Source organism: Esox lucius, chromosome 10 (assembly GCF_011004845.1).
Source record: "Esox lucius isolate fEsoLuc1 chromosome 10, fEsoLuc1.pri, whole genome shotgun sequence".
Lineage (NCBI taxonomy): Eukaryota > Metazoa > Chordata > Actinopteri > Esociformes > Esocidae > Esox > Esox lucius.
In genome coordinates this window covers 15380903-15404015 of record NC_047578.1, presented here as the reverse complement: position 1 = coordinate 15404015, position 23113 = coordinate 15380903, and the positions used below count along the sequence as shown (strand labels likewise).

The window sequence follows — 23113 nt, the reverse complement described above, 5'->3', positions numbered from 1 at the left end:
TCCATGACGATAAAAACTCAGTTACCGTCAGCTACTTTGTAATTGCCATACATGTAAATGTCATACACGTATGAGAGAAAACAAACGTGTTGTGCCATGAAATGCAGCACGCTACCTAGGTTAACGTTATTAGCCATTAGGTGTGAATGTCAACGGTATCGAGCTAGCAGTAGCCAGCTACCTTCGCTCAAGCAAGGTTACAGTAGCTTTGGTAATGTGAAGGTTGTCTTCAGTCTCACGAGCATGGGTTATTATTTCTTATGACTATTCCAAGATTAGAAGATATAAGTACTACTGGAGTGTGAGCTACTCAAGCAGCTAGTGTCAAGATGCATACATAGATGCTGTTTGTAGTGGATGACATACATGGATGCTGTCAAAAATACATTTAAAAAAGGTTAGTCAGTTTAGCACAATGCTTCATATTGTCTAGGTAAATATTCACATTTGACAGGATTATAATGTGTGACACAGTGGTATAACTGCAAGATGCAATTTTATGACAAGGCATCCCAGTACTGGCATACTGGCTTACTACTTCCTTAACAGTACATACTTTATCATCACTGTGGCAGTACATACTTTCAGTATATAGTAAAAGTATGCTAACTGAGATGCAGCCACAGTATCTCTGTCACTATATATTAAATAAACACCATGTTCTTTTTGAAGTTGGCTCAAATCAACATTTATTATTTACATGTATTGTAGGATATTTTATATCAACACCCAGAGATACAGGCCCAAATATACAAACTCAGTTGTAAAAATCAATGTGTGTGGTCAGAGAGAGAGATAAAGAGACAGAAAAAAGGGCTAATTGCAGAAACCACAAATCAACAGAGCTGGTTGTGGATTCAGGTGGTGGCGTAATACAAAGTGCTTGTCAGAATATATTGTCTCATTTCTATACAGACAAGTATAATCCAATACCCAGGAGATGACGCTCGATAACTGTGTTTACATGAGAGTATCTCTTCTGAGCTGCTCAGACACACTGTTGTGAGGAAATAGTTGGACTCATGATAACAGCCAAGAACGAATCACATTTGCAATTTGCAGGGCTTCAGGATTGTACCATGTTGAGAGAAAATCAGGAATCCCTCCAACCGACTGATACATTGATGACTGATGATGTGATACTGTACCTAGTGTGTCCTACATTTTCCACTGTTGTATCCCCTGGTGACGGAGTGACCTGGGCTCAGGTATAGTCTAATGAGTCACCCCCCCCCCCCCCCAAATGTCAGAGACGAATGAGAATGCTGTCGTCCCCTCCCTTCCTTGTTTTCTGAAGGAGTACAATGGAGTGGATGGAAGAGAGCGAACAAATCTACTTTAGATTTTTCCTTCCAGAGTGCCAGACTCTATGCCCCAGCCTCCATGGGCGCCTCCTGGGCTCTGATGTGTATGCTGGGCAGGCCGAACCAGGACAGGGGCAGCTCCTTGCCCTGGCCAGCACCCGGCTCCTTTCCCACACTGTCGTCCTGGAACTTAATGTTGAGGTAGAAGTCTCCGGAGTAGAGGAACAGGAGGGCCCCCAGACACAAGGACTCCTCTGAAGGGTTCACCTAGGTGGGGATGGGGGGGGGGGGGGGGGGGGGGGGGGGGAACGAGACACTGATTATTTACAGGGTTTATGAAGGGCTTACGGACGGCGGTTCCCCTGACGCGTGCACACACCGTGTCAATGTAGAATGTGTTGGATCCTATGAAGGTGACGGCGTCCTGCAGGTCGTAGTTCTGGACTCCGTTCTGGTAGTCCTGGAACGGAACCACTGTCAAGGCGAACGGTCCGACCGTGTTCTTACTACGATTGGTCAGCTTCACCTCCAACGGCACGGCGTCGCCCACCTTACAGTCGGCGATGATGTCACAGTCGCATGGTTTCCCGTTCACCATCACGTCTAGTGTAGGAGGAGACAGAGGGCAATGAGGGGGAGAGGGTTGACCGTAGGTTAGGGGCTATTGATGACTGCCTAAGGAGCATAGATTGCTGTGTGCAGCAGCCTGCTTCAAATGAATGACTTGTGCCTCTGAAATATCAATGGTTGATTAGATTTTTGGATTGACTTATTATTTATCACTGTATTGAACACATGGTTGTCAATAAGCCGGAAAACCCACACCGCTGAATATAAAAGCCAAAGGAGGCCTGAAACTTGAAAACGTCCATTACATAAAAAGGAATGCATTTGTAAACTGAAGCACAGAAGGGCAACTTAATCATGGAGCCTCCTTATAGAGCAGTGGACCTTTAAAAAAAATAATAATAATAACGATGTCACGGAGCCATTTCACTATTCACATATTGGATGTCTTTTTTTCACCAATCACAAGCATGTCTCTCTCTGTCTCCCTACAACGTTGCGCTCACATCTCAGAATTACCCATGCGTAAGCACTGTTGTTTCCATTTCATTAGCAGTTCATTTGCATTCCTAAAGACACGGTACACGCAGCCCTCACATGAGCAGACCTGCAGTCTTGTAGCACATTCTTTCTGTTGAGGGATCAATACACTAAAATACCTTCTTATTGACATTAAGGTAGGGTGAAGGAGCTGAGGGGATTAAATGAATTCACACGGCATCCTATCAATCTCACGCATGGACAATTTCTGTCAAGAAGGGACAAATGAGACGGTTGGAACACCGCCCCCCCACTCCCCCAACGTGTCCACAGACAGAACGGCACTCCTCTATTTCCCCTCTGTCTGCTTCTACTCTCCACCAAGTTCTCTCTCTCCGGATCGCCTCCGAATTGAAATGGTGAGTTTGTAGAGATGGTGGTGCTTGGTTCAGGTGGACTGGAAACCACATGCTTTCAGAATGAGCTCTACAGAGTACCCAGTGTTCCCTGGGAGGGACGAGAAAAGGTGGAGGGAGAAAGAAATGTAGCCCCTGGCCCGGAGGCTGCGGTGAGCAGTGGCGGTCATAAGCACGGGTCTCGGGTTGGGTTGCGTGAGGAATCAGACCGTGTGTGTGGTAACGGGCCGGGCCTCCCAGGCAGACATGCTGTAGACAGAGAGCCTGAAACCTGGAGGGAGCGGTGCACACAGAGAGAAGAGCCCTCCCCAACCCCAGTGAAACAAGAGCCAGGGTGGGCATCTGTCCAACCCCAGGGAATCTGCCAATCTAGTGGGGTGACATTAGGCTATCCTCTTTTACAGTACAGCTACATGTTTGAACCTGGAGCGACACGGTCAACTTCAGCTGCGCTGTGGGGCTGCCACGCGGTCTCTTCGCTCAGTAGGACAAACAACTAATCAACCCACTGGATGAACACAGACTGGTTTTCTAAAGGAGACTGATTTATGTCCGACTGAAAAGGTTGTCTTCCAACATGGTTGATAGTGAACGGGAGAGGGACCGCGCTGAGAGATGAACGTACCGGTGTGATCAGGACAGCGGTGTGATGTCACGGTCGCCCATTACTCGTCAGGAGCACAGCGTTCTTAAATAAGGATTCACTCCCGCTAGTAACTGTATATTCCAGAAAATTTATATTCCAGAAGACGTTATCCAAAAAGCTTCTAACTTAATCTGGAAAATGTGGACCCGGTTATTGTCTTAACTTTTTCTTTTAAAAGCCAGGTGATTAGGTTGTGCGCTAACGTTAAACCTCAATGTGAATCTATTCTGAATAGTCACTCTTACGTTAGCTTGCAGAGACCTGTGGAACGTAGCATTCCACCTGCTCTATACAGTAGACGGTATTCATAGGTCATTCAACCTGATCTAATGTCACACCTTCCCAGTTAGATTCACTTGTTCAAAAGCTTGTTGCTAGGAGATGTGCAAATTATAGGTACATTGGTTCTAAACAGCGATGATGAATTCCAGCGCATTAACGCACGAACAAAAGAGGAACACAAGTGTGAGATGAGCTAAGCTACTGAAGAGTTGCACACACTATCCTGCTGGTTCCTCTCGTCGGTAGTTGACAGAACGTCTGTGTATCATTATGATAATATAGTAGCTTTACTCAGAGTAGTGAGGGAACATGGGGTCACAGAGGAGCCATCTGCACTGAAGAAGTACCATGAAAAAAAAAGATGCAAATAACACAGATCACACTAATGGCTAACGTTAACATGCCAGATCTCCATCCAAAGTGCCCTCACCATAAAGCACCATGAGAAATGGATGGAATGTAAGAGCTTCCACAAACACATTTCACTCTAGGTGCTACATATTTTTGACACACTGAGACAGCATCCTCAGAATCTAGAAAGCCAACGACGGCCGGGCACTGATGGGTTTGCTAAGCGTTAGTTCCTCTGATATCCCACTCCATAGCCATGATGAACAGATAAGCACACCATGGCCTCTAAATAAATAATGGCTAGTGATTGGTGTTCCACCTAACCAATAAACACGGCGAAGAAACTCCAGGCGTCTGACTGGTTGATTTCACCAGGCCCACTACGTCTTGTTGCAGCTTCCTCCGACAGGAAGCACAAGAACCAAAACAAATTGTTGCTTCTTAATAGGATACACTGTATAGTGTGTGTGTGTGTGTGTGTGTTTAATGTGCATGTCGCTGAGACTCTACCCTGGCACCACTGATTTCAACCATGCCAGAAAGTTCAACAGGTGTGTGATTTAATTCAGGCTTGAGCGAACCCACCGTAACCCAGCCCAACATCCTAGGTGCTGAAAGGAGGGCGTGAGGCAGAATTATAGGATGTATTAAACACCCTGTTTCATGACCCGCTGGAGAATAAACGCCTCCCTTTATATTAAGAATGGTGTATTACAAGAAAGAAGAGGGGAAGGTAAGCAAAACATGATGAAGAGCAGAGCAACAGAAAGATAGGGAGTGTGTTGGAGGGGTCTGATAGAGGAATGGTACTAATAAAACCCCAAAAGGCAGACAGAAAAGCAAATGCCAGCACCCTGGTTAGTGGGAGAACAGGGATGTGTGGAAGGAGAAGGGAGATCACTGCGATTCAGTAAACCGCTACTAAAGCTTCAGTAGCTGTTCCCACTGTAGTAGCAACATGTGGTCTGTACTTTTCATAGGTGGTCTGTAGCATTCACAAAATGTGCTCTGTAGATTTTACAACAAATGTGTCGACAGTGATATGATGTGCCTGATAGGATAGCAGATTACATAATTTTACCCAATTTTGCTGTGGCCTCAGGTGCTCGTAGTGGTTGTGTGTGGTGTGTAGGTGGTTGTGTATGGGGTGTGTTTGTGGAGTATGTATGGTGTGGGTGTGTGTGTGTAGAGTATGTATGGTGTGTGTGTGTGTGTAGAGTATGTATGGTGTGTGTGTGTGTAGAGTATGTATGGTGTGTGTAGAGTATGTATGGTGTGTGTAGAGTATGTATGATGTGTGTAGAGTATGTATGATGTGTGTGTGTGTGTAGAGTATGTATAGTGTGTGTGTGTTTATAGTATGTATGGTGTGTGTGTGCTTATAGTATGTATGGTGTGTGTGTGTGTGTGTGTGTGTAGTGTATGTATGGTGTGTGTGTGTGTGTGTGTAAAGTATGTATGGTGTGTGTGTGTGTGTGTAGAGTATGTATGGTGTATGTATGGTGTGTGTGTGTGTAGTGTATGTATGGTGTGTGTGTGTAGTGTATGTATGGTGTGTGTGTGTGTGTGTGTGTGTGTGTAGAGTATGTATGGTGTGTGTGTGTGTGTGTGTGTGTGTGTGTGTAGTGTAAGCATGGTGTGTGTGTGTAGAGTATGCATGGTGTGTGTGTGTAGAGTATGTATGGTGTGTGTGTGTGTGTGTGTGTAGTGTATGCATGGTGTGTGTGTGTAGAGTATGTATGGTGTGTGTGTGTGTGTGTGTGTGTGTGTAGTGTATGCATGGTGTGTGTGTGTAGAGTATGTATGGTGTGTGTGTGTGTGTGTGTGTGTGTAGTGTATGCATGGTGTGTGTAGAGTATGTATGGTGTGTGTGTGTGTGTGTGTAGTGTATGCATGGTGTGTGTGTGTGTGTGTGTAGTGTATGCATGGTGTGTGTGTGTAGAGTATGTATGGTGTGTGTGTGTGTGTGTGTAGTGTATGCATGGTGTGTGTGTGTAGAGTATGTATGGTGTGTGTGTTGTGGCCACATTCTATTGGGCCACATTCTAGTGCGGAGGCAAAGCGCTGTGCTGCGGCGTCACCACAGCAACCAGGCTTGGCACCAGCTAGTGCAGGGCAAAGAGGGAGGGAAGGAGAGGGAAAGATGGAATGAAGGGAGAGAGGAAGATGGAGAGAGGGAGAAAGAGGATGATAGAGTTCTTCTGAATCACCTATATGGCAACATTGGTGTGGACATCGTAAATCGATAGTTTCTCAGCATGCTTGGTGCATGTAGTAAGCATATATTCTGGAGCATGCTAAAGGAAAACTTCTCAGATACATGCACCACCTGTAAGACGCTCTAGATCAGGGGAACAGCTATACCACTAAAATAAAATATAAATTCCAAGGATTGTTCAAGTAATATGACGCAACCACGTAAAAAAGAACACAGCACTTCTGGATTTTTTTTTTTTAGGTTTTCCAGCTGAAGTACGAGGAAGCTTGAACTTTGGAACAAAATATGTCCCATTTCACATATCCTTGAGTGCAACAGTGACTTCTGTAGGTTATTGATGGATGGTTGTGACTGTGCTGGATGTGTAGCCTTACTGTGCTGGATGTGTAGCCTTACTGTGCTGGATGTGTAGCCTTACTGTGCTGGATGTGTAGCCTTACTTTGCTGGATGTGCAGCCTGATTGTGCTGGATGTGTAGCATTGGGTGTGGTATGTGCTCTGAAAAGGTTGTGGTATGACATCATGGAACTTAAAACACCCTCCCGACTCCTCTTGGCCAACACCAGTTGTCTTACACTGGAATGAATAAGTCTTTTTAAGATGCAAGGTGGTTAGATAACGAGTGGAAATGGGAAATACTCATTGTCTTTCATTGTCTAGTTTTATTTGGCTTAAGCCAGAGGGGAGATAAACAATATACAGTAGACAGTAAGACAGACAACCGAGATGTCAGCAGGCATTGGTTTAGAGGGGGAAATAACCCCCTCTTACCAGAAGTTATGGGGGCTTTACAAGCTATTATCATTATGCCTGAAAAACAGTTCAGACGCTGAATTCATGAGAACTCAAACCAAATAGAAAATATAAAGCTGGCAAGCACAGTTGAGTGCCTTGTTTGACAAACCTATTGGTTTCATAAAATCTGTACTGAAAGATGAATAAAGATAACCCTCTGATGCTGTACTCACGGTAGCTTGATCCCGCTCTCCCTGAGCGAGTTGTGTGCATAGAGAGACAGTCCAACCGTTACTTGAAGTGATTTACAGTGGATATAAAAAGTCTACACACCCCCTGTGATATAAAAGAATGAGACAAAGATAAATCATGTCAAACCTTTTCCACTTTAAATGTAACCTATAATGTGAACAATTCAGTTGAAAAACAAACAGAAATCTTTAAAGGGGGAAAAATGGAAAATAAAAACCTTACAACAACCTGGTTGCATAAGTGTGCACATCCTTTATCATATTAAACTCCTGTTAAATAGAAGTCATTACACACCTGCTATCATTTAAAGTGACTCTGATTAATCACAAATAAAGTTCAACTGGAGTTTCCTGACATTTTCTTAGTTGCATCTCAGAGCAAAAGCCAGGGTCCGCAGAGATCATCCAAAGCATCAGAGGGATCTCGTTTTTGAAAGATATCAGCCAGCAGAACCGTACAAAATAATTTCCAAAGCATTAGATATACCATGGAACACAGTGAAGACTGTCATCATCAAGTGGAGAAAATATGGCACAACAGAGACATTACCAAGAACTGGATGTCCCTTCAAAATTGATGAAAACATGAGAAGAAAACTGGTCAGGGAGGCTTCCAAGAGGCCTACAGCAACATTAAAGGAACTGCAGGAATTTCTGGTAAGTACTGGCTGTGTGCTATATATGAATGGTCTATGGGGCAGGATGGCAAGACGGAAGCCTTTTCTTACAAAGAAAAACATCCAAGCCCAGCTGAAGTTTGCAAAAACAAACATCAAGTCCCCCAATAGCACATGGGAAAATGTGTTATGGTCTGATGAAACCAAGGTTGAACTTTTTGCCCATCATTCCAAAAGGTATGTTTGGCACAAAAACAACACTGTACATCACCCAAAGAACACCATACCCACAGTGAAACATGGTGGTGGCAGCATCATGCTTTCGGGCTGTTTTTCTTCAGCTGGAACCGGGGCCTTAGTCAGGGTGGAGGGAATTATGAACAGTTCCAAATACCAGGCAATTTTTGCACAAAACCTTAAGGCGTTCAATAGAAAGCTGAAGTTCACCTTTCAGCATGACATCGACCCAAAGCACACATCCAAATCCACAAAAGCATGGCTTCACCAGAAGAAGATTAACATTTTGGAATGGCCCAACCAGAGCCCAGACCTGAATCCAATTGAACATATGTGGGGTGATCTGAAGAGGGCTATGCACAGAAGATGTCCTCGCAATCTGACATATTTGGAGCGCTTTTGCAAAGAAGAGTGGGCAAATATTGCCACTTCAAGATGTGCCGTGCTAATAGACTCCTACCCAAAAAGACTGAGTGCTGTAACAAAATCAAAAGGTGCTTCAACAATGTATTAGTTTAAGGGTGTGCACACCAGGTTATTGTGTGTTTTTTATTTTTACCCCCAAAGATTTCAGTTTGTTTTTCAATTGAATTGTTAATGTTACAGTTCACATTAAATATCCACTGTATGAACAGAGCACACTGTATTAGATATTTGTGGTTATTCCCCTTTAACATTACAGAGGGAATCATTCTGACTGTTGTTATTCACTCATCTCTATATAATAAGATATGACATCACCACACATAAGATCATACCACATGTCTCAATACTGCAATAAAATGCCTGGCATATCACAATCATCTATCCTGGCATTTCACCATGTATCCAAGCATTTCACCATCTATCCAGGCACATTTCAAGGCCTATCATGGGTCAGGTCAGTGTGAACTCTCTGTAAAATACCACTGAAAGAAACCACTCATTAGAAATAATTTGAATAGAACAAGGACACACACAGATGTCCGCTTCCTATATGTGTAATTGAATATAGGAGAATAAAGGCATATGATGAATAAATACATATACTGTATTTAGGGACTGTTGTTAATAACTTAGATATCTCTTAAAACGACAGTCCTTCAGAGAAGTTGCTCTTGGTCTTCTCCTGTAGACTCTCTCTCTAGGCTATCTCTGTGTTAGCCATAGCACCAAAAGCCCATAATACTGTTGAGAAGAAGGAAGTTGAGAGAGAGAGACAGATAAGCTATTGGGAACCCCTTGACTCCTAAAGAAAAATGTCTTAGCTGCTTGCATCTAAATTGTTAGCCCTCTCTTTGACTCACCTTTTGCAACTTTAGTCAGAACCAATTAATCTGATTTTCATGTATAATTAGCTATTTCATATGGGGATGCTGGAAATTGATAGGCAGGGTCTGTTAAGTTGTTACTGAGTCCAGATTGGCCATGACAGCCCCAAAGGGAATGTGTGTTATAGCATATCAGAGCATATGGCCATAGGAAAATGGCTAGATGGAATAAAGAAATTCAATAAAATGCCTATACTGTCAGGCAAGACTTCCTAGGGGTTTTACCAAGGCATCACATCAAAGCCATATCCTCTAACTGATCGCTAGGTCAGTTGTGTTTTCACCTCTAACGGTTAAGGTTGCCATGTGGGAAAGGCAAAACAGCCTAAGAGCAACACCATGGAAAGCCCCTTCAAGCCTCCCACAATTACTATCCAATACAGAGGAAATATTAGTTTTTATTTAGGATCAAATAGTATGTTTATGATGCAAGTCAGATTGGTGGTGATGACATCTTACAGTAGGTGAAATGGACACTTTTATTTTAATACAGTATGTGGCCTCCTGGAGAGTTTCAGCCAATGAGCGTAGGGTTTTAGTCCATCAGAGAGATCCGTAGCATTCAGAGAGGTTATACAGAGCTCTTAAATTGGGGTTGTCAAGGTCCAATTGCTACAGCAATAGTGTCAGAATTAATGGGGTAATTAAATAGAAAAACTATTAATGGGGAATAAGTTTATGGATGGTGAATGCTAGGTTGTTTTGTTTGAGGAGTACACCACTCAAAAAGGAATTCACTGGTATCTAAGGCCATGCCCATGTAGAACAAAACCATGCTCATTCTCATGACTGAAAGGCTATTAGCTAACAACCAAACCACATTTTATCAGGCACAGCTAAGTTAGAAATGACATTGGATAGCTGATTGTCTATTGGGCAGGTAGGGAAAAGGAAGAACCTGATTGTATTTTATTAGGGAAAACACCAAGTGTTGCTAGGACCAGGTCAAATCAGTTCCAGTTAGACTCCGTCTTTTCACCGGAGCACAATTCAATTTCCGAGCTATGCTTGTATAGCTGGGACGAGTCCCCACATGAGGCTTCAGGGCTAATACTGGGATGTTTACATTCAGAACATTCATTAACATTACTGTGTGATAGACCCAAGACATGACATTATCCTCTAGCTGAACTACCCCCGGTGTTCATAGCAGTCCATTCATGCACAATAACCCAGACCCTGCAGGGATCCAGCCATTAGGCTGCAGTCAGAATCAGTGTTGGAAGACCAGCGGACACTTCTTTTTGCTAACCAACCAACTCACGTCAGCCTTTTGCAAATTTTCACTGATTGGCATTAACATGGATGCACCTCAGGCCTGTTAGAGACACCGGAGCCAACAGTCCAATTGGGGACCAGGTATTTGGGCGGTGCTAGGATGAAGCCAGTGATTCATGTCAGAGCTTAGCAAAGCAGAGCTGGAGAGCCAGGCTCTGAGGATCCTCTTCAGCACAGTGCAATGAGCCACTGCAAAGCCCTGTTAATCACATATAGATAGAAAATAATTAGAATTCTCCATTGTGTTTCCCTTGCAGACTACAACAGCCATAGTGCTGTGGGAAATAAAGAAATAACAACATAGTTCAACGGCCGAGCTGTTGGGAGGAATACTAAAGCAATAAAAACGGCTGCTTGATTAACATTAATCTGATAATCCAGTTGTCTTTAACATCCACTGAATATTTTAACCTACCACTTTCACCGATCAGAAAAAGCAGCGACCACTTAAGTGAAAAAGAACGGATTATACAAAGTAGCCATATCCTAGAAATTGTAGGCATACACATTTTCATTTGCCTTTATCGTGTATGCACACTGACCTGGAAAAACAAAACGTTTTCCTCCTGGAATCAATATAGACCATACTCTATCAGCAAACACTGAGACAAAGTTAATTCAAATAACTGTACACTATCTCAGGGGTACTGACAAAGTATTGGTCATCCACTCCTAGTACCATTATGGCCAAACCAGTGTGATTCTTAATACACTACTCAAAAACATAAAGGGAACACGAAGTCATCACAGTATAACACCAAGTCAATTAAACTTCAGGTATATCAATCTGTCCAGTTAAGCGATTGTGAATCAATATCACCTGTTTTGGTGCAAATGAAAGTGACAACAGGTGTATTGAAGGGGCAACAGCAAGACAACCCCGAAAAAGGGAATGGTTTTGCAGGTGGCGGCCTCAGACAATTGCACTCTCCTTACCCTTACTGACTGATTCTTCTCTAGTTTTACATTTTGCTAGTGTCCTTGTCACTACTGGCAGCATGAGGCGGTACCTGCAGCCCATTCAGGTTGCACAGGTCGTCCAGCTCCTCCAGGATGGCACATCCATATGTGCCGTCGCAAGAAGGTTTCCGGTGTCTCCCAGTACAGTCTCAAGAGCATGGAGGGGATACCAGGAGATGGGCCGTAACACGATGGGCCTTAGAAGGGCATCAACCCAGCAGCAGGACCGGTATCTGCTCCTTTGTGCAAGGAGGAACAGGAGGAGCTCTGCCAGAGCCCTACAAAATAACCTCCAGCAGGCTATTGGTGTGCATGTTTCTGACCAGACGGTCAGAAACAAACTCTATAAGGGTGGCATAAGGGCCCAACATCCTCAAGTGGAGCCTGTGCTCACAGCCCTGCACCCTGCAGCTCAATTGGCATTAGAATTTGCAGGTTCGCGGTGAACTTAATGCTACCTGCAACATCATCCAGCATGACCGGTTTGGCAGTGGGTCAGTGATGGTCTGCGAAGGCATATCCTTAGAGGGTCACACAGACCTCCATGTGCTAGCCAATGGTACCCTGACTGCTGTTAGGTACCGGGATGACATCCTCAGACCCACCATCAGACCTTGCGCTGGTGCAGTGGGCCCTGGGTTCCTCCTGGTGCAGGACAATGCCCAGCCTCATGTGGCCAGAGTGTGTAGGCAGTTCCTGGATGATGAAGGCATTGATGCCATTGACTGGCCCTCATGTTCCCCATACCTGAATCCAATTGAGAACCTCTGGGACATTATGCATCAGTGCATCTGACGCAAGTTTGTGATTTAAATTGTTTACTTAGATTTTTGGTGTGAGTTTGAATCCAGCCCTCAATTGGTTGGCGATTTATGTCATTTAGTTCTCAATGAATTACACAATGTACAGTAAAGATTTTGTACATTAATATATATCATCGAGACCCAAGTGTTCCCTTAATTATTTTGAGCAGTGCATATTGTCATAGCTCTGTAACCTCCTATACTGTATATACCCAAGCCACAGTTTTCCTTCTTCTAGCCTAGGTCACTTTCCTCTCTTGTCCATGCACTCATTATATTACAACTGTCTTTCTCTTCCTTTGCACACACATGAGTGGACCTCTCTACATGATCATGTCATCACTAGCCAATTGTATAACCCAAACAAATGATATAAGGACTTGTTTGGATCCTGGTTGAAGGCTGATTAATAGCAGGGAGCTATTCACCACTGACATCCCCCAGGTACTATCTGTTAAGTTTCATTTGGTTTATTCATTTGCATCTATTATCCCACTGCCCAGTACACAATTTTTTCTTCTACCCTGGGATCGAATGTGCATGCAAAATCACCCCATGCTACCCATTTAGCATTGGGTTTCATTGGGAGGTTTGTCTAAAGACCCTGCTTGTCTGCCTCTTTGACTTGTACAACATGAAGCTCTTTTGTTTGGTTAAATCTTCCACATCATCCCATTTGAATGTGGCTAATTCAATAATTAGTATAATTGTTTTATCCAAAATAAACTAGGCTAACAACTAACTAGTTTACTAGAGGGTCTTGCTCTGAGGATAAGTTAATCATAACTCAACTTTGTCTTGGACAAGCCTACGATGCGCACCAGGTGAAGGTTATCAAGATGCCAGATGAAGGCAATCAACCAGCAGGTAGAGCCAAAAACCAGAAGTGTTTCATCCCTAAAGAACCGGATTTGAATAGCCCTGCTGTAAAGGGACAACCTGGGAGACCATGAGGCGGGGCACATCAACCACGCACGTGGGACTTGTCTCTACGGAAAAACTGAATAGCTTAGACTAAAATGGTCTAGCATGAACTAAAATGGTCTAACATCACCTAAAATGGTCCAACATACCTCATGGTTCCACATGGTCTATGTAACATCAACCTGTATTCCACATTGAAAACCACTGAGTACATAGAAGACCAAATCATGTGATTCTCCATCCTTGCTTAACATAAAGCTCTTTAAAAGAGCATTGCGATTCTGGTCGTTTTCACTAATTACAACCTTGCACAGATCACATCTGATTAAAATCGGGATATTTTTTCCCCTCCTCGGTTGTCCGTCTGAATGGGGAAGAGGTAATATCATTAGCATTAATGGAAGCCTACTTCTTCCATGGAGGTTTTGATGGTTATTCCTTTTCTTAAGGATACAGTACCACTCATTATTGTGGTAGAGTATTAGAATGCTACAACATGCCCTACACAAGAGAACTCATTACACTTAATTTAGTCTCAAATATTATTCATAGCCTGACAGCATATTGACGGTGAACATGGTGTGTGTGTAGTGTCTGCGCGCATCTTGCTTCTGGGTTACTTTGGAAAGATTACATTAAAAGGCCAATGCAAGATAATCTAGGTAATGCACACTAATTGAAGAATGAATATCATTATCTTAGCACGTGCTGGACGTCTCTAGGTACAGTGGACAGCACCTCTCAAAAGCATGGAAACAGACCTTCTAGATACACCAAAAGCTTGGTTGTTAGCGTGTTGTGGCAGACTTACTGTAAGGCGGAAAAGCAATTGCCTCAGGCCTCACTTCGTCTTGTGCCTCGTTATCTGAGCATAATGAAAAATAATACTAACAAAACAAAAACATAATTAATAACAATTAGAAAGAATGAAATTGTTCAAAATCCCAGATGAACTGAACGACCTGTCGAACGAAACACTGTGGTGTGTTCAGCTTATTGCTCTAGTTCTCTGTAGCTCCAGCGCAGAACACAGAACTTGATGACATTTATTTTCTGACTCATTTATCGCAGTCGTTCATTTGCTGCCGAACCTGCTTGACACAATTAATTTTGCAGCAGGATTAACCAGCAACTGTCTATTACGTGCACAAACAAAATTAAATAACATTGCAGGCAGCATAAACAAAATACATTATTTAAAACTGATAATCGATCGACTGGCGCAATAATCAATATTGATTTGACTATTGAATGCTCTGGATGGACAGCTTTACAGATTCAAACAAAGACAGCTTTTTTGCTCAACACTCAAACGTGAGAATGAATGAACGATTGGGCGAGTGTCCTCATCGCCCTTGTATCAGTCCAGCAGTTATCCAGTCAACGACCGCTGTAACCAGAACCAGACTGGTCTCAAAGGAAATCACTAACAATTGGATACTCTGACCAGAGGAAAGAGAACTGTTTGAAAAACAGATATTGTTGGTGGTACCACCAGAGGCCCATACTAGGAAGCAAGTTCAACATGACCAGGATTTATGTATGTTAGCCGGCTTGACTACGCCTAGCAAGCGCAGTCCCGCATAAGTGGTGTCACGTGTATGTGTGTATGTGTGTGTATATTTATACATATATATACAGTGAGGGAAAAACGTATTTGATCCCCTGCTGATTTTGTACGTTTGTCCACTGAAAAACAAATTATCAGTCTATAATTTTAGTGTTAGGTTTATTTAAACAGTGAGAGACAGAATAACAACAAAAAAATCCAGGAAATGTCAAAAATTTTATAAATTAATTTGCATTTTAATGAGTGAAATAAGTATTTGATCCACTCTCAATCAGATTGAGAGGGGATCTCTTAATTTGCAGTGGTCTCTTCATTTTTTACCGGAGCCGTGTGTATATATACAGTTCTTGTTCTCCCCACTATATATATATATATATATATATACACACACAACAAATTGATATATATGTACAGCTCCGCAAAAAAAAAAGAGACCACTGCAACTTTTTCTGTGCTCTGTGAATATTTTTATACAGTGGATATAAAAAGTCTACACACCCCTGTTAAAATTCCAGGTTCTTGTAATGTAAAAGAATTAGACAAAGATAAAAACTAATACTTTGTTGAAGCACCTTTTGATTTTATTACAGCACTCAGTCTTTTTGGGTAGGAGTCTATTAGAATGGCACATCGTCGTGATGGAAGGTGAACTTCATCTTCAGCTTTCTAACAGACGCCTGAAGGTTTTGTGCCTGGTATTTGGAACTGTTCATAATTCCCTCCACCCTGACTAAGGCCTCGGTTCCAGCTGAAGAAAAACAGCCCCAAAGCATGAAGCTGCCACCACCATACTTCACTGTGGTTATGGTGTTCTTTGGGTGATGTACAGTGTTGTTTTTGAGCCAAACATAACTTTTGGAATTATGGCCAAAAAGTTCAACCTTGGTTTCATCAGACCATAATACATTTTCCCATGTGCTTTTTGGGAGACTTGATGTTTGTTTTTGTTTCATCCATGGTTGGATGTTTTTCTTTGTAAGAAAATACTTCCCTCTTGCCACCCTACCCCATAGCCCATTCATATGAAGAATACGGGAGATTGTTGTCACATGTAACACACAGCCAGTACTTGCCAAAAATTCCTGCAGTTCCTTTAATGTTGCTGTAGGCCTCTTGGAAGCCTCCCTGAACAGTTTTCTTCCTGTCTTTTCATAATTTTTGGAGGGATGTCCAGTTCTTGGTAATGTCTCTGTTGGCCATATTTTCTCCACTTGATGATGACTGTCTTCACTGTGTTCCATGGTATATCTAATGCTTTGGAAATTATTTTGTACTCTTCTCCTGACAGATATATTTCAACAATGAGATCCCTCTGATGCTTTGGAAGCTATCCATGGACCAGGGCTTTTGCTCTGAGATGCAACTAAGAACATTTCAGGAGATTTATCAGAGTCACACACAAATGATGGCAGGTGTGTAATGACTTCTATTTAAAATGAGTTTGGATGTGATTGGTTAATTCACATCCCCAGTTATAAGGGGGTGTGCACACTTATGCAACCAGGTTATTGTAAGGTTTTTATTTAAAAAAAATGTCACCCTTTAAATATTTCTGTTTGTTTTTCAATTGAATTGTTCATGTTATACGTCACATTAAAGGTGGAAAAAGTTCTGACATGACTTATCTTTGTCTCAGTCTTTTACATCACAAACACCTGGCATTTTAGCAGGGGTGTGTAGACTTTTTATACCCACTGTATGTGCTAAAACGGAATTAACATTAATTGTCCAACCTACTGCTCTTTTCTGAAAACCCTTGGTGTCCATGTAGACAATGTACCAGAAGGAACGAACAATGACTGCTTATTTCTCCTTTATTTGAACGTCGGGGCTGTGGAATGACTTGCAATTACCAAAATCACCTTCACTCTCATCCAGGGATGCTGTTATTGGATGGGTGCAATCTATGGCACCGATCACTCTGGGAAAACCTATGAAAGGACTATGCTGCTTTTAATATACAACAGTACACGTCATAGGGTCTACATTATTTATAAATGAAGTAGTCAACGTAAGTTATTGTCTACCTTCTATTTACATAAAAGCCCTCTTCAATAGACTGCGTGGGCAAGTGGCCTGGGAACACAACACATTTATCAAGTAGCTCTGTTAGAGCAAGAACCACCTAGTGAATTGCGCGGCAGACCGTGTTTTTGCTTATGTTCTCCACATCACACATAAAACTACCTGTAGCAAAAGAAAACGCAATGCTATGCATACAGTCTGTGGAACTGTAAGCGTACAACTTCAATGGGTTGCACTGGCAACATACGGCTCAAGAAGCTGACAAAGATACGCAATTCCCTCCACTGAGAATCTATATCTTTCATGAAGATACTCATCAGAGAAAGCCAACGGGTTTTTTCGGTCTCAAAATATTCTTGCTTTTCTAAGAGACCCTCTCACTATCCGCGCACTGAGCTCCACCGGATCTTCTAAGAATTGTGACACCCTTTTCAATCGAGAATTGATTGGTCTGTAGGGGGTGCTTTTATACGTGTTAATCTGTTATCTCTAATATAACCTGCTCCGGAGCAGGTTAGGTGTGCAGCACAAGTTACCATGGCGATGTAACCCAGTAACAAGTGAACCACCGTCGTGACACTGATAACCCAGGGTTTAACCTGAAGTTAGCTTGCTATTCCCAAATCCTGCTTCGTATTATAAGCCTCAGTTAGATGGTGCTGTGTTCAGCTTGACGTTTCTTGTGCTTTTATCCGCTTGCAATGCAGCTTTTGTGGCTCGGGAGGCACAGTTTAAATTCATGAATCTGGGCAATGCTAATAATGCTAATTCCAGGCTGGGACCCAGTTGAATAATGGCTTGTTCTGAAAAATGACTTCATGGGCCTTCTAGAACAACTCAAGGTAAGCCGTCGTTTTGCTTTACTAGACTATTGAGATCTGTGCCCACTCCAACATCCGATAGGCCTAGTCAGCTATTTCCAAACGAATGGATACTATTCGATAAGCACTGACCAACAACAAGCTTCCCCCCTTGTTTGTGGGCAAAAAAAGGCCTGCATCAAGGATGCCGGGTTGGTTCTGCAGTAGGGCTAGGGACATTTTCTTTGATACAGCAAAACATCTTCCCCCAATGACATTGTACTTATACACTCAATAATACTTATTTTATTAACAGTGCCTGCAATAAACCCCCTCTATCTGCCATATGCAGGTACATTTTGATATGGGCGGGTAGAATGTTGATCTTCCAGTCACGCCAGCTGGTCACACAGGGCTCCATACAAGTGTTTTACTCACAAAGGGTTGCAATATAAAAAAATACTCTCAAGTATGAGTGTATGCTGATGTCAACCATGCACAGCTCTGGCACTTAGTTTTTCACATGCTTGGTGCTTTTTAATATTTGTCAAATTACTAAAGTATATTGAGTGGCAGTGGCAGACATTCTACCACAGACACCATTGCTGTTCTCTCCGTCCTTACAGGAACCTCCTTTTAAGGCCAGCTGAAAATGTCTGATCTGTGATATTTTGGCTTAGACTCAGGTCACAATGTTTGGTAAGCTGAACATTAATATACTACGTTACGTATTACTAAACATACCTTTATAAAGCATTACACAGCATAATCATTCATGATTACATAACAGATCTAAATATTACTGTTTTGGGATAATATCGGATCAGGAGGTCCCAAGCACTTCCCGCCCCTATTTTGAAGTGCATTTCTTTGTTTAATATATTTTTTAACTGTCCTTGGGTCTGCCCAACTCTAGCAATGAATCCTTGACTTGAGTCTCCAGTCTCTTGAGGGATATGTCCAGACTGAATTGCAAGTCTAGCATCGACTGTAACGCAAAATCCGAGGCTTGAGGTTCATTCAAGGATCAATACTCAGGCCATACTTTGGTTCCAGAATATTCTACACAGGCTCCCTGTCAGAGGACCTTTACTCACCTCTTTGTGGTAAACGGGGGGGGGGGGGGGCAGACTGGCCTCTGCCTTAGACCTTCGAATCATTAAGTTCCCCAGCTAGAGGTTGCTTATAAGTATCAGAAACATATAGATCATGTTAAGTTGATTATTCAAGGCAGGTGTGTATGCTGGGACACCAATTAGGCCCCTGAGGACTGGACCTGCTCATCCCAAATTGAAATATGATAATATAATAAACTACAGACTATAACCAGCTAGCTTCAGGGTAGTAGAAATGTATAGTTCCCTGATTTCAGAGAAGCTGGCTAATGTACTGAACACTTCCAGCAACTGCGAAGAATCTGCTGGCTTCAATTATCTCCAAACCGCAAGTGGAGCCATCAAAATAGTATCAATGGGTTCATCTGACTCTGGGCATCTACAGTGCCGTGGAAAAGAGTCAAGTAAAAACAAAATAACTTCCCATGCTTTATCTTAGTAACTGTACAGCACCAATACACATCACGTTGTGTGTTATGAGTACTAGTAATGGGAATAGTACATTGGAAGAACTAGCAGACATCATTAAAGACCAAACATAACAGTAATGACAACAGCACCGCTTCAAGGCATTCAACAGAGCACAGAGACTATTGTTTTCATTCAGTGTATGTGAATTATGCATTATATTTCAGGGCACCTGACAGTAGAACATATATAAAGCCTGAATCTTCTATCAATATCAAATATTTGCCAAGTTACAACACAGGTATATTAGGTAATTGAAGTGGAGCTGTATTGTGTTGTAATCGGATCCACCTCCACCTGTTTTTCCTACAGAATGACATCACCCCTGGAAGACTGGAAAACTAAACAGTGGCGTGGACAACGGCCTGCTGTCGCCAACGGAGAAGTACACAGACCTGCCACTGACCGAGCGCAGTGAAGAATGCCTCCTAGCCATATTATAACAGACACACAGAAGCACCCCATACACACGCCTGCGTGTGTCACTCATCCCCATAAGGAGAGGCGGAGGATTACGAGAATGGAGGTGTTTGTTTGATGAGTAGGATGAGGAGAGGATCAGGGTGGAAAACAAAACATCATTGATTGTTTCAAGTGGTCAGTACAGAAGCAGCCTCACAGGGGGGCTCCCCTTTCTATGGATCATTGAGGAACATGGGCTGCTGGTATAAAACTGAGACACACACACACACACACACACACACAGACACACGTTACTCCTCCCTTAATTTATTCCCCCCCCAATTATGCAAATAAAACAATCTTACCTCTGATATTAACACAGCTAAAGGCATATCAACTATAGCTTTAGCTCCCTATGATATCCTCATTTAGCTTTAGCCATTTGTTCAATGAGGCCTGCACTCCGATTGGATTTATTAGTCTGCAGGAAAAAGGAACCTCTTTTGCATAGACGCAGACAGACAAGTCAACAGACTAGAACAGCCAGAGACAAGGAGTGGAAGTCCTAGTCCAGTGCTAGTCCAGACAGCATCATTTGACTAAGGCACATGATCAAAGGAGACACCATCGACAATGGGTTTCAACAGCCAAGAACTCAACATCTGGTCATGTCAACATCATGACATGACCAGCATCCTGGTGAGCAGTCTTCGCAAAGGGATGTTCTATCTGCCCACCCGCCCTCCTGTCTGGATCTGTGCCTCGCTGCGGGCGGATCAGTCGTCTTTGGACACGTTCCTCTTCCCAGACGCAGTCGACGCCTGGGCAGATCTTATAAAGCCTGGATAGGTTTAACTATGTTGTAGCAATCTGTCAGTAGATGAAACAGTTGATGACGTGGCCTGCAGCCATTGGAGGATGCCTGCCGAGCTGTGCAGGGAAATGGGGACCCCTGTCTTAACCATCCCACACTGAGGGCTCCTAGTGATGCTGCAGCCTCACATAGCCAGTCTGTCAGAGAATGTCTTAAGGAGAAACAAACAGGCAATAACTAGGTCAGTCTTGATTTGCCGCGGTAACGGCTATATTTTGATTAGCGTCTACAGGGGCTAGCATGCTGGCTTGTTCCACTGGTGATGTGTACAGGTGTAACAGTATGTTCTGAGGATTCAAAGAAATCTACTGTTTAACAGATGAGGCTGCAGATTTTACTTTTTCGAAGATCCGGAAGCATTCCTAAAACAGGCAACAGGCGTTCTAGTAAAGGTGTTCATCATCCATCATCCAGGAATCCTCCATTAACTATCACTGTCATTAACAGTGTTATCACCCAAACTGTCACTTCCCACAAAATATCTTTGAGTGTATGTACTATATGGCTTTCTCTCTTAGAAATTCATGGAATTGCAGTTAGCTGTCATCCCTAGTCTTCTTTCAGCAGTTCAGTTAAATCCACTGGAGAGTCAAAGGTGTGTGATCAATACCTTCTGTTGGCAGCCTTTAAGTTCCAATTAGTGAGAGCAAACAGCGTTTCTCATTAAAGAGCAGGTTCACCACTTGAATGAAGCTGGACTCTGGTTGTGGAAGGGAATCATTGAAAGACAAACCATAATGAGATGTCAGGTAAGGCATTTACATTTTCAACGGTAATGATATATATTACGATTAATTTGTTCCTTTAATTATAAAACATTAAGGAGTGCAAGACTCTAGAATTATAATTACTTATTTCTAGGAGTTAACTATTGGGTTTCTATACTGCCTTTTATTTAGTATTTTGTATATAAACGAAAAGCTCAACTATGTTTTGAGTTGAAAAAAGAGGTGGCTTGTTTCACCACAATTGTCTGCCTACATCATTTGCAGATTGTTGTTTTCTGTTCGTGGTCCAACTTTCTGAATAGGAACAATATCGAAATGATGCAGGAAGTCTGCTTCATTTGAACTAATCCTTCATCATTTGGTTCGGAGAACGTGACGGTCCTCCACATGCTAATCTTTGATCCCTAATCTTTGCTCATGGAAATCCGGCATACTTGTGGTGTGAGTTGGTTTACACTTACACGCTGGTGTTTCCTTTTGTTCGTTATTCATTAGCTGAGATATAGCATCTCTTCCAAATGATGGTTTCCTCTAACAATTATGTGGTTTACATCGACACTGAATCCATGATCTAGCCTACTGTGGCACATACACTGGGGGCAAATTTGTAGCATGGCACATATTTCTAACAGCATACCTTTTGTAACATCCATACCCTCCAACATTGTCAGGGTTCTATGAGGATACAACAATGTTACCCTATCCAAGTTATACAACTTCCTCTACAACTGTGTATGGCATTAGAGTTATTAATTACAGTAAGAAATTAAAGACTGAAATTTAAATGTTGATGTGTGGCAAAGAAAACAACTATTTTACTATAGAGGAAGCTTTGGGCTATCTATGCTGTGATATGGGTATCTAGGGGAGATACATGTCACAATAAGGCGTATTCAGGGGATATACAGCTCCGGAAAAAATTAAGAGAACACTGCACCTTTTCTTTCCTTTCCAAAAAAATTTAAAAGGAAGGTTTTGAGCGTGGAACAGAAGCGTTTCATTTGCAGTGGTCTCTTAATTTTAACCCTTCTGTTCCTCACTCAAAACCTTCCTGGAAACTTTTTCGGAAAGGAAAGAAAAAGGTGCAGTGGTCTCTTATTTTCCAGCGCTGTATAAGCTTACACTATATGCTGTATTAAGGGGGATTCAGGGAATATAAAGGCCTACACTATTTGTTGTAATAAGGGGTATTCAGGGAATATACAGGCCTAGACCATATGATATAATAAGAGGTATTCAGGGGATATATAGGCCTACACTATATGTTGTAATAAGGGGTATTCAGGGGATATATAGCCCTACACTATATGTTGTAATAAGGGGTATTCAGGGGATATATAGGCCTACACTATATGTTGTTATAAGGGGTATTCAGGGGATATATAGGCCTACACTATATGATGTAATCAGGGGAAGTCAGGGGATATATAGGCCTACACTATATGTTGTAATAAGGGGTATTCAGGGGATATATAGGCCTACACTATATGCTGTAATAAGGGGTATTCAGGGGATATATAGGCCTACACTATATGTTGTAATAAAGGGTATTCAGGGGATATATACGCCTACACTATATGATGTAATAAGGGGTATTCAGGGGATATATAGGCCTACACTATATGTTGTAATAAGGGGTATTCAGGGGATATATAGGCCTACACTATATGTTGTAATAAGGGGTATTCAGGGGATATATAGGCCTACACTATATGCTGTAATAAGGGGTATTCAGGGGATATATAGGCCTAC

The 23113-nt window shown here is 42.4% G+C and overlaps 1 protein-coding gene across 1 annotated transcript in view; it reads right to left on the bottom strand.

The window, feature by feature from the left end:
* Positions 1–672: 672 nt before the first annotated feature.
* Positions 673–23113, bottom strand: part of trappc9 (trafficking protein particle complex 9) — a 221208-nt gene continuing 198767 nt past the window's right edge. The window contains 2 exon segments of the mRNA XM_034294766.1: positions 673–1571; positions 1684–1907. Of these exon segments, the coding sequence (XP_034150657.1) occupies positions 1368–1571; positions 1684–1907 (428 nt within the window). The 3' untranslated portion in view covers positions 673–1367.